The 15,000-nt window shown below is 40.6% G+C and overlaps 1 protein-coding gene across 5 annotated transcripts in view; it reads right to left on the reverse strand.

The window, feature by feature from the left end:
• Positions 1–15,000, reverse strand: part of pcbp4 (poly(rC) binding protein 4) — a 102,140-nt gene that overhangs the window by 17,889 nt on the left and 69,251 nt on the right. For all 5 annotated transcript variants that reach the window (XM_068722058.1, XM_068722059.1, XM_068722057.1 and 2 more), the window contains 4 exons: positions 12,386–12,460; positions 11,871–11,942; positions 2,008–2,049; positions 1,735–1,813 (listed from right to left, as the gene is read on the reverse strand). In XM_068722058.1, the coding sequence (XP_068578159.1) occupies positions 1,735–1,813; positions 2,008–2,049; positions 11,871–11,942; positions 12,386–12,460 (268 nt within the window). The remainder of the gene's footprint in view (positions 1–1,734; positions 1,814–2,007; positions 2,050–11,870; positions 11,943–12,385; positions 12,461–15,000) is intronic.

Genomic DNA, 15,000 nt, shown 5'->3' on the forward strand with positions numbered 1-15,000 from the left:
CAGTGGAGGTAAAAATGTCCCTTTAGACATTTCTCTTTGATTCTCAAACGTGAATCTACAGTTCTTTACAAAACGTCTTTTTATATTTGACTCTGCAACAGATTTATTTCCCTCTCCCTTTCCTTTCCTTGTTTCCTCTCCCTTTTCCTCCTTTCCTTTCTTTTTTCTTTCTGTCCTTCCTGTCTTCATCACTTTTCCTTGCTTCCTTGCCTCTTCCTTCCTTACTACTTCTCCGTTCTTTTCCACCATTATGTCTTCTCGTTTCCTTCCTTCCTACTTCTATCCTTTCTTACTTTCTCTCCTTTCCTCCTATCCTTCCATCCTCTCGTTTTCCTCCTGTCCTTCCTTTCTTCCCCGGTGTCCTTCCTTTCTTCCTCTTTTTTTCTCCTTTCATTACTGCCTTTCTTTTCTTCCTTCCTCTCTTATCTACCTTTCCTTCCTCCCTTCTCCTTTCCTTTCCTTCCTTCTCTCCTACCCACCCCTTTCTTTCTTCCTCTCATTTTCCTCCTGTCCTTCCTTCCTTTCTTCCCCGCTGTCCTTCATTTCTTCCTCTTTTTTTCTCCTTTCCTTTTTCCTTTCATTACTGCCTTTCTTTTCTTCCTGCCCCTCTTATCTACCTTTCCTTTCCTTCTTCCTCCTCTCCTTCCTTCCCTCCTACCCAATCCCTTTCTTTCTTCCTCTCTTTTTCTCCTGACCTTCACCCCTCCCTTTCTGGATTACAATGAGGAGCCCCTGAATATGAATAACTCATGAGTCAAATATAAAGGCCATGTTCCTTTAATTCGTACATTTTGAACTGCGGCTGCATGATCAAGTCTTTTACAAAGAATCTATGAGATATGAATTGTTCCACCTTTGGTCAGAGCGGCATGTTTTCTATGTTTATCCAGCGTCAGCATGTAAACTCAGAATCAAAGCTAGAATGCAGAACGGTAAAATCAAGATGATAAAACATGTATTATCTCATTATGTTCTGATGCTTCATAGAAAGTGACTGATGGGAATGAGAGGAGGACACGTTCAGAGCAGGTCCTGTGTTTTTTGATGCAGTGAATGATGAAACTCGATGTAATGACACTTTTTTTTTTTTTCCTGAAATGGAAATACGTGTTTTTTCCGTTGAAACACAGTCGCTGCGTTTTTTTTTTTGTGTGTGAAAGGAGCAAAAAAAATGAAATCCTGAAGAGCCGTGACAACGAAGCGACTTCAAAGTGGAATGTGTGGAGAACAGAGAGGAGCGTCTCCACTGTTCCTACAGCGAAAAAGAAAACGTGTAAAGATTTAACCAGGAAGTGAAGCCAAAGCTCCGTGTGTTAAAGCTGCATTCTCTCTAGTGTCCACCAGGGGGCGACTCCTCTGGTTGTATAGAAGTCTAGTCTAAAATGACTCTACTTCTCTCTTGATTTATTCCCTCAGTAAACATTGTAAACATGAGTTCATGGTCTCAATCTCTAGTTTACAGTCTTCTTCAACACAGCATGATGTTCAACATTACAAAGGCCACAAACAAGATGGCGACAAACAAAATCCAAGATGAGGACGGACAAAAAACAGAGATGGTGCTGGCAAAAAAAACCAAGATGGCGACGGCCAACGTGACGAATTTGAGGCCTCAAAAGGGTCGTCTACAAACCAATGAGTGATGGTACCGTGACTATGTCTACTTTTTTCATCCCTTTAGATCTTCTTTGTGTGTGTGTGTGTGTGTGTGTGTGTGTGTGTGTGAGTACATACCAGATAGAACTTGTGTAGCTGATTGGTTCATGGGGGCCAGGCCCTGTTGCTGCATCGACAACTGGTGGAGCTTTGCTAACTGAGAGAGGAATAGAGAAAGACAGAGGGTACAAAAATAAACAATTATATATATATATATATATATATATATATATATATATATATATATATATATATATATATATTGTATATATGCAAGTGTGTGTGTGTAGGTAAAAATGCCTATAATGAAATAGGAAATATCATCTGAAGAGTAAAAGCCGTTCTTTTCACCTCTGAATGTGGAATGCCGTAGTGACTCTGTACTGCGTATGTCTGAAAGAGAAAAATAAAGACAATAAGTAACAAAGTCACACGTTTGTATCCAAACAGACAGTTTCTCTATCAGAAGGCATCACTTCCACAGCGGGAGTTATTAATAAATATGAATTCACCAAAAGCTACCATTAGATAATGAGTCATTTACATATTTAAACATGTAACATGTAAACATATTGTAAACATATTGAAACGTTCTCACATTTCAGAGAACTTGTAAACACAATAACTCCTGGTGTTGCTGTGAGTGATGAAGTGGTGAAGTGTGATGGTGATATCTACTAGTTCATGTTGTGACCCTCTTCACCTGGAGACTCTTCTAAATGTCTGGACTTTAACTAAACGTCTCTTTAAAGGAGCTTTTCTATCAATGGAGTTTTTCTCACACTCTGATCCAGAAATCTCCACTTCAGTAGTTCTGACATCCACCAAACTTCACACCTTCATTCCTCTCTGTGTGCTGAAGCTTTCTACAGAGGGGTTTGTCCACACACCACTCACACACTCATCTATACATTTATTAATAACAACATGGTGAGAATGGATTGTTTTTGTTTCTAATTGACACAAAGAAATATCCAAAATGTAAAAACCCTTGACTCTAATATGTCAACAAAATTAAACAAGAATTTTTAACCAAAGTTCACATTTCTTTTCTTTAAATGTATGCAAATGAGAACATATTTAAAACGACGATGCCTCATTTGCATATTTAAACATAACATTTTTAGAAAACTTGTAAAACAAAACATATTTGCCTCGATGTGTTCGACGTCTGACACAAACCTTGCGTACCTCTACTTGTGTCATTTTATTCTGCTAGATTTTTCATTTAGATTCTGGAACGTGATGATCGCTCATAAACAAATAAATAAGAAATTCACCCGTCTTGGGTTTTTGATGAAAAATGAGGACATTTTCTCAGATCTTTGGAGCTCATAACTCCTCACAACAATCTGCTGCAAGCAAAAAGTCTTCCTCCCTCTACATCTTTATATCGATCATTTAAGGAAGCACCTTTTTCTTTTTTGTCACAACACTGTCAGGTTTAATGCGTCCTAATGGTCCACTGAACCGAACACTTCCACTCCAATCATCCGTCATGAATCTCAAGTTGTTTTGTGTTTATCTCTCCAAGATCACGATTAAAGAGGATCCTAAAACTGAACTTCAAAGGGAATTAACACTTCCACGGCCGGTTAAGGAGAAGGGAGGAGACTCTGTGTGTGTGTGTGTGTGTGTGTGTGTGTGTGTGTTTGTGTTTCTGTGTGTGTTTGTGCGCATCATATCATAAGGTGTCCCCCTGAGATTCACCACACCTTATATAACAGATTTCAGAGCTGTTATCAGGCGGCAACCTCCGGTTCTGCCAAGTAAAGCCAAAGCTTCATGTGTTAAAGCTGCATTCTCTCTAGTGTCCAGCAGGGGGCGACTCCTCTGGTTGTATAGAAGTCTAGTCTAAAATGACTCTACTTCTCTCTTGATTTATTCCCTCAGTAAACATTGTAAACATGAGTTTATGGTCTCAATCTCTAGTTTACAGTCTTCTTCAATACAGCATGATGTTCATTTAGTACATTATGCTCCATTTAGAGTCAAACACACCATGAAGCAGGGGATGCTTTAGGGGGCGGGGCTACACAGTGATTGACAGGTCTCTACCAGAGACGTATACGGCGTCTCTACGTCACTCCTCCTCAATCCATATATGGTCACTTCCTGTTCACCGGTTGCAAAAAAACAACAACATGGCGACGGGCGTAATCCAAGATGGCGGCGGAGAAATTGCCGAACTTGTATACAGTCTATGGTTGTTGTCTTTGACGGAGACGGCATTGTCACTTGCGGCTAAACTTCTGACTCCTGATGCTGCAGTCAGGGATGTGGAGGAAATGCTGTTTCGCCGCCATCATAAAAAAAGAGCTACTAGAGGAATGAGTGTGTGCTCGGCCTCCCTCAGATTGTTCTGCATCTTCCTTCATCTGCAGATATGCCGGGAGATATTTATACACGCCTTCAAATCTGAAAGTCTGCATTGCATGCATAAATCCAAGCAATCCATGCAGGTGCTGGAGCAAAAAAAAAAAAAAAAAAGACACGCACTCATAAATATTCATCCATGGCTTAATACAGCTCACATCACAGACGCAGCACTTCTGGGCCGCGTCCATCAAACGTCCGAGAGAAGGAAATCAGTCGGAACTGGACATTTCTGGCTCTTCTTTTTACGACTGTGTTTTATAAATACTTAGGAAGGGACTCGCCTCCAGAGCAGGATGTGATGCTTATCTGCTTATCATCAACAAACTACAATACATATACTCAGCTGCCCGTCTACTCCCCCTCTCCACCAGAGACCACATCACCCCAGTCCTTCAAAACCTCCACTGGCTCCTCATACAGCAAAGAATCCAGTTCAAGATTCACCTCATCACATACAAACCCCTTCATACCTTTCTGACCTCCTGCACCGACACACTGCCAACCGCAACCTCAGATCCACCGACGCCAACCTCCTTTCTCCTTACTGGTCTTTGTGTGTCTCTTTGTGGTCATGTGTGTATCTTTGTAATTGTTTCGTGTCTTTTTGTATCTCTTTGCAGTTGTTTTGTGTCTCTTTGAAGTCATTTTGTGTCTCTTTGTAGTTGTTTTGTGTCTCTTTGTAGTTGTTTTGTGTCTTTATGTGGTTGTGTCATGTCTCTTTGAAGTCATTTTGTGTCTCTTTGAATTAATTGTGTGTCTTTATGTGGTTGTTTCATGTCTCTTTGAAGTCATTTTGTGTCTCTTTGTGGTTGTTTCGTGTCTCTTTGAAGTCATTTTGTGTCTCTTTGTGGTTGTTTCATGTCTCTTTGAAGTCATTTTGTGGTTGTTTTGTGTCTCTTTGTAGTCTTGTGTGTCTGTTTATGGTCATTTTGAGTCTTTTCCTGGTTGACATGTGTCTCTTTGAGTGACAGTTTGTAGGCGAAGGTTCCAGATATCAGGTAACAAAGTCAGCTGTTGAAACCAGTCCCTACATGGAAACCTTTCAGGTGAACTTCTCTGGAGGAACCATGAAACTCCTGCTGCTAAACAACATTCAGGGCTTCAGAAAGAGGAGGAGCAGACATGCTAGCTGCTAGTGCACATTCCTTATCAGCAGCCAACCCATTACGCCCTTTATTAATTATTAATAAAAATAAATTGGAATGCGTCTAAAACGTTATTGTTACTGTTTTATCAAAGCAATAGCTCACTCATGTTGTGATTATCACACGGTTAAGGGGAGTCACTCGTGGGCTGTTGCTCGAATAATAAATAACTAACAATACTAATATCTTTAAGATAAATCACGTATTAACTGTAATAACTAAAGGGATTACAGCGAACACTGTAAAACGGTGTGTTTGAGGGTTAACGGAGTCCCCGCTGTCAGCTCCTCTGGATGTTATAATGAATCCGCTCGGCCTTCAGGAACGCTCCTCACTATTAATGACTGTTGGTGGAGCTCAACACCGAGCTTGATAAAAGACCCTTTCAAACTCAAATGTTATTAATACGTATTTTAATTAACGATACAGGAGTCTCATGAATATTCATCCGTTTAATACGGTACACGGATCAGAGACGAGCTGTGAAGGAACCTCTGAGAAGCAAACGGAGGCCTTCAGGCCTGTTGGGAACCAGCTGTTTTATATCTAGTAAATATATAAGTTCACCGCCAGCACAATAAACAAATCAACGAGATTATTCATCGTAAATGTGGCGAATTATTAATAGATCATTTGTATTCGGAGAGATATTTTTCCATAGATAAATCAAATTAAAAAGATAATTTATAATCTACTTTTATATTTGCCTCCTACAGTCTAAAGTTACCTCCTAAACTTTTACTTTACTTTCACTCTTTCATGTGCTCAACAAACTGATTTCCGGGCCGATAATATCATTAAGAAAATCCTCACAGCTTTAATCTTGAAATAAAGATTAATGTTTAAATCCCAGCGATGACTCTGTGACAGCTGCAGATGAGTCTGTCAATCGGGAAGCAAGTGAGAGTGATCGTACCAGAGAGTATGCAAATAGATGAATCCTCATCCGTCTCCCGTGTCTCGCTCTCTACTTCCTTACGCGTCGCTGCGGCTTAAATAATGAATTAAAAGCATTAATCGCCTCGCACAGCCACTTAACTCTGCACCAGCCCTCCTTCTGCCACTCCACCTAAACTTTCACTTTCACTTTCTATCTCTTCCCACTTCCTACATATCCCACGATCCTCTTCTTCTCTTCGGTGTCTCGTTTTTTTAACCCCAAAAAAGGTGATATAACATGGCGGCCATATTGGAGGTACCAATTGGGAAGCGGAGGAGCTGATTGCTTTTGTAGAAAAATTGAAGTCTTCCTGCCTCAAGAGAATCAGAAATGATCCATTTCTGATTGATGACATGATCAGTTTAGATCAATGCAGATCTGAGAGCTTTACGCACTAGCTAGCCGGGATGCTGGGATTCAAAACACAGTGTACATTTTCTAAGCTTTAGTGTCTTTATTTCGTTTCTACTCTAGACTCTACTATCGAGAAAAATGACAATTGTTTAAGCAAGTAGCCCCAAGAACGACATAAGTTTACGCTCAAGCGACAAAGCCCCCTAGTGGCTGTTGTTATTTTACGATGGTGAGCGAATGTTGCAAAAAAAAGCCAAAAATGGCGACGACTGTAAATCCAAGATGGCGACTCAAGGCTTCAAAAAAACGTCGGTCCGCAAACCAACGGGTGACGTCATGACGACCACGTCCACTTCTTATATACAGCCACGTTAAATTTGAAGGATCCGTTGCCAGATCTGAGATAAAAAAACAACAAAACGATTTCATACCTGAAAGTTAAACTTCTTCGCCAATTTTTTCGTCAAACCCAACTGTCGCATAACGCCTGACTGTGCTCATATTGTGTTGCAGCTTGAATTCGGAACACAAACAGCCTCATGGAACAATTGACTTATGTGTTAAAACAATCTGCACGACGTCTCCAACATCTCTTTTCCAAACCTGCAGCTGTTAGAAACAAGTGTCCTCCCAAAGACAGAAGACCACATCCAGCGACACACAACTTCCCTTCTTCTTCCTCCCCCAGTCTCTCCCTCTCGTCTTCCTCAGCCTCTCCCTGTCACTTCCTCCCTCCCATCAGTCCATTAGCTACACACACACACACACACACACACACACACACACACACACACACACACAGCACTTATGTAAAAAGACTCGATCTGTCTTTTAACCCGTAATCACTGCGTCGGTTTTGTCCAGCTGTTTGTCTCTTAATCGGTCTCTTAATCTGCATCGAAGTCAGTCAGCTCCTCTCGATGGTTTTAACCTTCATGTGATTGCGCGTCTCTTGTCAGAATCAATCTGTCTCCAGGTCAGTCAGCGTTTCCCACTTTCAGGTCTTAATTAATGAGTCGGTTACTTCAGCAGATAACTCGCCTGAGGAAAGTCTCCCTCTCTCCGGGTTTGGACATGGTGTCTCGCAGCCAGAGACGTTCGGGTCCAATCACTGATCATTGATCTGATGTCGGTCGTGTTTGAGACGTAGACCATAATGAGGAGCGCCATTTGGGCTTTTTTTCCCCAAAACAACCAAGACGGGCTTCAGCTGATGTGGAAGCTTTTTCTTGTTGAAGCCGATATCGTTTCAGCTTCAAACGAACTGGACGATATATTACTTAATATATAAGTATATAGTATATATATATTACTTCACTTGAAGCTTCTTCGGGAGAACAAAGACGCGTTTGTCGTACTTTCGACAGGATTTATCTAAAGCTTAATATACCAAATCATAAAATTATTATTATTTTTTTTTATTCTTTGTGCCAAAGCCCCGTCCCTCCTCTGCTGTGATTGGCCACCTGTGGTCACAGGTTAATAACCCGTCAATAGCGCCCCTTAGAAATCAAATTATTAATGAATAACTAATTTGCATTTGCGATTTGGTGCGTTGACGTGAAGCCCAGCACTAATAATAATAATAATAGACAAATTATTTGAATTAGGTATTTTTTTCTCTCTTGTTATTTAATTCATTTTTTTAAGTGTTCTCTAAATTGTTTTTTCTTTTTTTAAAGGTTTTATTGAATTATTGTTGTGTTTGTTAGATGCATTTGTGCTAGTATCAAATAAAATAATACAAATTTAAAGAAAATTTTAATAAAACAGGTCATTTTTAAAGACTGGTTTATCAAAAGATTTATGAAAAACAGACTTAGTTTTAAGTTCATAATAGAATATATCTTATTAAATAAAAGAGAGTTTCTCTGATTATGAATTAGTCTTCATCATTTCCATTATTTTGTCATGTTGCACTTCAAGGTTCACTCTTTTACTCTCAAGCGCTTTCTATCTTTTAATTAATTCAGACTTTATCTTTATTCATCTTATATTTTCATCTCCGTGTGAATCAGTTCCTACTTTACTTGAGGATTGAACTCTCTTAAACCTTGACTTTGTCTTGTATGGAAGTGTTCAGGAAGACACCATTGAACACCAACGTCTCATCGTCCGTCACAACATTTCTGTTATTAAAATATCACCTTGATCTTTCCATGATCTTCAGTTCTTTGACCCGCCCACAGACAGATAATGAAAACAGTCGAAGTAAACATTTGAAGAAGACAACAGTGACCCTTTGAACGTTCTGTCTCGTAAATGAAAATATTATCTAATGTTCAACCGATAGTCTTGTTACCCGAGTTTAAATCAAAGCCATCTTTTGTTAAAAAACATTCCATCACACGAAGCATCCTGATCTTCCAGTTCTACTTCACTCTTATCAAAAGTCACATGACTTCCCACTTTGTCCTTGTTATCCAGCAGTGACAAACCGTCGTACAATCAATCAAGAGAACTAAATGTTGTAATTGCATGTTTTTCCCCATGCGGCCGTTGTACGCTGCACATATTCAGTATTTATAAAAGTATTCAAACCCACGAGGACTTTGCTCCCCAAAGGTCGCTGACACGGAATAAAAGCGTCAGCAATGATTGTGGGTTCAGCGGCTGGTTGAAGGACATTTAGCTAATGACGGTGACACGCTAGCTGTTGGAAACTGACCTCAGACCATTCAGTTATGGATGCTCTAAATCTCCCCCCTCCATCGTTTACCCTCGACATAAAAGCTATTTGTGCAGCAGGAAAAAAAAAAAAAGATTTCACATCCAGCAGGAAAAGATGAAATTATATTAAGTGCTGAGAAAATTACAGGTTGCATTTGTAAACGCAAATGTTAACTGTATGATTATAAGGAAACAAAAAAAAGAGAAAGAAATAAAGATTCTCTAGCAAATGTCTTTCGGATAAAAGAATGAAAGACCAACATGCTAAATTATTTAGTTTCCTTTTTTTGCAATTGCTTTCTTCCCTTTTTTTCATTTTTCTATAAAGGTTTTATTGACATATTGTTGTGTTTGCGACGTGTATTTGTGCCTGTATCAAACAACAATTGAACATTTTGTGTAAAATGTGTAAAACGTCTAAAAGCTGAAACAATAGATTTAACATAAAATTGAACCCATTCATCATCTCTAAATACGTGGTGACGCTCTGAATCAATGTGTTTATTCAACCCGTTCTCTTTCCCAACGCTGCTCAAAACAATCACTGCAAGGTGGTTTTGACTGTCAGAACTTCCAATATTATTTCATAAAAGAGAGCTGCAGGGATGAGTACTAAAACCTCAACATGAGTCAGCCTTTTGGCAGTTTCTGTTCCCTCGTCTTGAAGTCATTGTGTTTTTTTTTCATGCGTTTCTGGTTATGGTTAGATCAGGTCTGTGTTTAACACCAGCTGAAGAGATGTTAGTGTTTAGTTCTCTGAAATAAAACAGGTCAGTGAACGCCCCTCTGGTGAATCTTAAAGAGTGTAAATGAGACGACTAAACATCCTCACGAGAACACTAGTCCTCCTTCATCTTGGTGGAGGAGACATGAAGTCACGTGACTGTGGTGGAGTTCCTCTATAGACTAACGTGAAGTCATGTGACCGTGGTGGAGTTCCTTTATAGACTAACGTGAAGTCACGTGACCGTGGTGGAGTTCCTCTATAGACTAACATGAAGTCACGTGACCGTGGTGGAGTTCCTTTATAGACTAAGGTGAAGTCACGTGACCGTGGTGGAGTTCCTTTATAGACTAACGTGAAGTCACGAGACCGTGGTGGAGTTCCTTTATAGACTAACATGAAGTCATGTGACCGTGGTGGAGTTCCTTTATAGACTAAGGTGAAGTCACGTGACCGTGGTGGAGTTCCTTTATAGACTCAGGTGAAGTCACGTGACCGTGATGGAGTTCCTTTATAGACTAACGTGAAGTCACGTGACCGTGGTGGAGTTCCTTTATAGACTAACGTGAAGTCACGTGACCGTGGTGGAGTTCCTTTATAGACTAACGTGAAGTCCCGTGACCGTGGTGGAGTTCCTTTATAGACTAACGTGAAGTCACGTGACCGTGGTGGAGTTCCTTTATAGACTAACGTGAAGTCACGTGACCGTGGTGGAGTTCCTTTATAGACGAACGTGAAGTCAGGTGACCGTGGTGGAGTTCCTTTATAGACTAACGTGAAGTCACGTGACCGTGGTGGAGTTCCTTTATAGACGAACGTGAAGTCACGTGACCGTGGTGGAGTTCCTTTATAGACTAACGTGAAGTCACGTGACCGTGGTGGAGTTCCTTTATAGACTAACGTGAAGTCACGTGACCGTGGTGGAGTTCCTTTATAGACTAACGTGAAGTCACGTGACCGTGGTGGAGTTCCTTTATAGACTAACGTGAAGTCACGTGACCGTGGTGGAGTTCCTTTATAGACTAAGGTGAAGTCATGTGACCGTGGTGGAGTTCCTTTATAGACTAAAGTGAAGTCATGTGACCGTGGTGGAGTTCCTTTATAGACTAAGGTGAAGTCATGTGACCGTGGTGGAGTTCCTTTATAGACGAACGTGAAGTCACGTGACTGTGGTGGAGTTCCTTTATAGACTAACATGAAGTCACGTGACCGTGGTGGAGTTCCTTTATAGACGAACGTGAAGTCACGTGACCGTGGTGGAGTTCCTTTATAGACTAACGTGAAGTCATGTGACCGTGGTGGAGTTCCTTTATAGACGAACGTGAAGTCACGTGACCGTGGTGGAGTTCCTTTATAGACGAACGTGAAGTCATGTGACCGTGGTGGAGTTCCTTTATAGACTAACGTGAAGTCATGTGACCGTGGTGGAATTCCTTTATAGAGTAACGTGAAGTCATGTGACCGTGGTGGAGTTCCTTTATAGACTAACGTGAAGTCATGTGACCGCTTCCTTTTTCTTTCCATCTCAGTGTTTTCATACTTTGCTCCGAGGCCGTCCTCTTCACCCTGCTCACCCCGTCCCTGAATCTCTTAGCTTTTCACTAGAAGAAGACTTTACCTGTCTCTGTGCAGACGTGTTTATTCTGTCCTTGAACTCTCCGGCCTTCTGTTGTTGTTTTTTTTTTAACGACGCACTATGATTGAAGTCCGTCCCTGACTCTTTTACCCGCACAGCTCAGGGCTCCACATGAAGAGATTTCCCTCCGAAATTCAATAAAGATCAATTGATTTATCGCAGGAATAAAACAAAGTGCAGGGCCATATTGAAAATGAGGATTTATGTGTTGACGAAAATGACAAGAAAATTGGATCTTTCACACAGAAGGATGAATGTAAGCGGTGATTTATTTTATAAAATGAGTATTTTTGCATTTCTAAATATGATATATTTTAAAGCCTGCGTCAATCTAACCCCTCCCAGCTCCCGGGTGGCCATACTCACTTGCTGCAGGTCCATTCCTCCCTGTGCCACCGAGAACAGAGGGTGGGAGCCGAAGTCTGACGCCTCGAACACCTTCAGAGAGACACAAGCGGAGTCAACTTTAGAGCCGCAACCGGATCAAACCTCGACGACGACGACAACCTGTAAAAAACCTGCATTTTACGAATCATGAATTTTAGGACCCTGTAGTGCGGTTCATTTGATCCGGATGAAGACTGAAAGGTCACCGATTGTCGACACCAAGATCAACACCATGCAGGACTGTCACCCAGGAGAACGATGTTCAAGTCCAGGTTTAATTATATATAGATACTGTATATCTATAGATACATATATACATATATGTAATATAATAAACGTGCCGACAGCCACCAGCAGGTGATGCAGAATGACATCATCAAAACTATTGGATGAGTGGTGACGTGAGCTGCCATTCACAAAACATGCCCTATCAAATAGATGTGTGTGTGTGTGTGTGTCCAAACCATCTACTGGACTCCTCCTCCTCCTCTCACCTGGTTTCCCACCTGCACCATGGCTCCCGGGGTCGGACTGGGTCGGTAGGGAATCGTCGCTCCCTTCGGCGGAGACTGAAGAGACGGAGAGAGGAAGAGGAGGCAGAAAGAAAGTGAGTCCCGAAGAAAGAGACTCCGGGCCTTTTGTTGATCTCCCAGCTTCTGTTTTTCAAATCTGACCGACTTTGTGCCACAGTCTGACGTCCTCACAACCGTTTTTTAAACTTCATTCCACTTCACCATCAGAACATCCGTCTTGCGTCCCCGAGGCGTCCACCGCCTCACAAAACACTTATGCAAACGTCAACACAAAGACGTCGCATCGGATGCTGTGGCTGCAGACAAACGGAACCGCCTGCTACGGCAAAAATGATGAAGGACATCTCAACTTAACTCAAAGTCCAGCAGAGCTGTGATGCTTGAGCGATGCGTGGGCACCATGCGGCACTATTATGGGCTGTAAAATGACGGAGAGCTGATATATAGAGTCAAAACAGCGAACAGTTCTATTAATATCAATCATATTTCTGCATGCATCAGTTTGTTTGTTTGAGGGAAGACACTGCAGGTGAATAGAGTAAAAATACTCATAGATGTCAACATGAAACTTCACCAGTTCATTGTTGACATTAAGACGATTATTTTTTGGTATTAAAAGTTTTCTGAAATTTCTGAAAAAAATATGCAAATGAGGCATTTTCCAACGGTAACTTTTGGTGAAATCTACAGACGCGAAACAGACAAAGTGATGAAATAAATGTTTTCTTCACAAAACGTAGTATTTGTGAGGAAAACCACGACGGCGTCACGTCTTCTGCTTCGCAGCTCAGAAGATTACAAAACAGCGACGTGGTTATTTTTAGACGCACTAAAAGCAATGAGTCGCGTTACGAGTATTTATGTTGACTGTTTAATTGTTTCTGGAGACTCATTATCACAACGTCTAATTGTGATTTTCTTCTTCTTTTTTTTTTGCAGCTTTCTACTCATGAAAACGTTGTGGGAGACGAAAACAAATATCATTTCTCGGTTTCTCTTTTTCTCCATCCACTCATCAAAGACACGGAGCGACACGCTTCTGTTGTCTAACTGAAATAAATGGTTTTATTGCAGAGAAACATTCATTAGTCTGATCTGATGACTCATCGTTTGAGCTGATGATTGATGACGTTTTAGTGGAGACTTTTCAGCGGCTTAATCTAAATATATCGCCATATCCTGCAAGACACACTCACTTATTAAACACGTGTGTGTGTGTGTGTGTGTGTGTGTGTGTGTGTTCAACCCCCGTCTACTGGAATTACATTTATGCAATTTGTTCTCCAAATTTAATTGTGATGAGAAACTTAATTGCTTCCTGGATTATTTGTTTCGAGTGAATCGGCTGCAAGTTTGAACCACTTAGAGTTTGTGAGGAGGAGGAAGAGGAGGAGGAAGAGGTCCAGAGTCTTACTTTCGTTTTTTTTTCTTCTGTTTTAAGGCCCTTACGCTCCTTTTTTGTTTTTGTGCAATTCATTTGCATGTAAACTATGTAAATTGTTGTTTTTGTCATTTCTTTTTTATTTGACAGGGACAGTGCAGAACTTCTTAGCTGTACTAGAGTTAGCTATGAGCTAATTTACATCTGAGACAAGAAACTAAGAGAAAACGTCTGTTTAGTGTCTTCAAAGCTGCATTCTCTCTAGTGTCCACCAGGGGGCGACTCCTCTGGTTGTATAGAAGTCTAGTCTAAAATGACTCTACTTCTCTCTTGATTTATTCCCTCAGTAAACATTGTAAACATGAGTTTATGGTCTCAATCTCTAGTTTACAGTCTTCTTCAATACAGCATGATGTTCATTTAGTACATTATGGAACATTTAGAGTCAAACAGACCATAAAGCAGGGGATGCTTTAGGGGGCGGGGCTACACGGTCACTCCTCCAGATTCCAAATATGGTAACCTTCGTTCATTGGTTGCAAAATAACCAACATGGCGACAGCTTTAATTGTGCATGTTTGTGTTGTTTACTCCTCCTTCTTATTCCTCCATATAGGCAAGACAACGATCTTTTATCCCCAACTTTAACAGAGTGCAGCAAACTCTTCAACACAACCATGAAAAGTATTAAACTGCTGTAGTCACTAGGAGCGAATATGTTAATGGGACATTGGATATCTTTGTAAAAAGACCAATTAAAAACATTGTGAATGGACAATTTACTGACTTTGTCCAAAAACGATTAAACCCATGTTATGAATGTTTAGCTATATACATCATCACAAATGTTTCTTTATTATATGTTGTGTGGTTATTAACAACATTTCACTATTGTGTTGATTACATTTGTTTTATTTATCGTTGCTTTTTGTCACATGTTCGTACCCTTGTTTATGGTTAGACTCAGATTAAAGAGGGTTAGTGTTGTGTTCCTGTCTATTTTATGACCATACAGTCATATCTTGTTTTAGAAAGGGAAAACACGTTCCATTCATTCAGCTGCTCTAGGGTCAGTGGGTATCGTATCCCAGCATGCACTGGGTTGGAAGGCAGAGAGAGACAACAAAAGTCAACAGAAAAAGAAGTAAACGAGTTCAGCCGAGGTCAGCGTTTTTTTTTAATGTCTTTTTCTTAT

Source organism: Cebidichthys violaceus, unplaced genomic scaffold (genome assembly GCF_023349555.1).
Source record: "Cebidichthys violaceus isolate CVI_PGR_0920_01 unplaced genomic scaffold, fCebVio1.0.p SCAF_29, whole genome shotgun sequence".
Classification (NCBI taxonomy): domain Eukaryota; kingdom Metazoa; phylum Chordata; class Actinopteri; order Perciformes; family Stichaeidae; genus Cebidichthys; species Cebidichthys violaceus.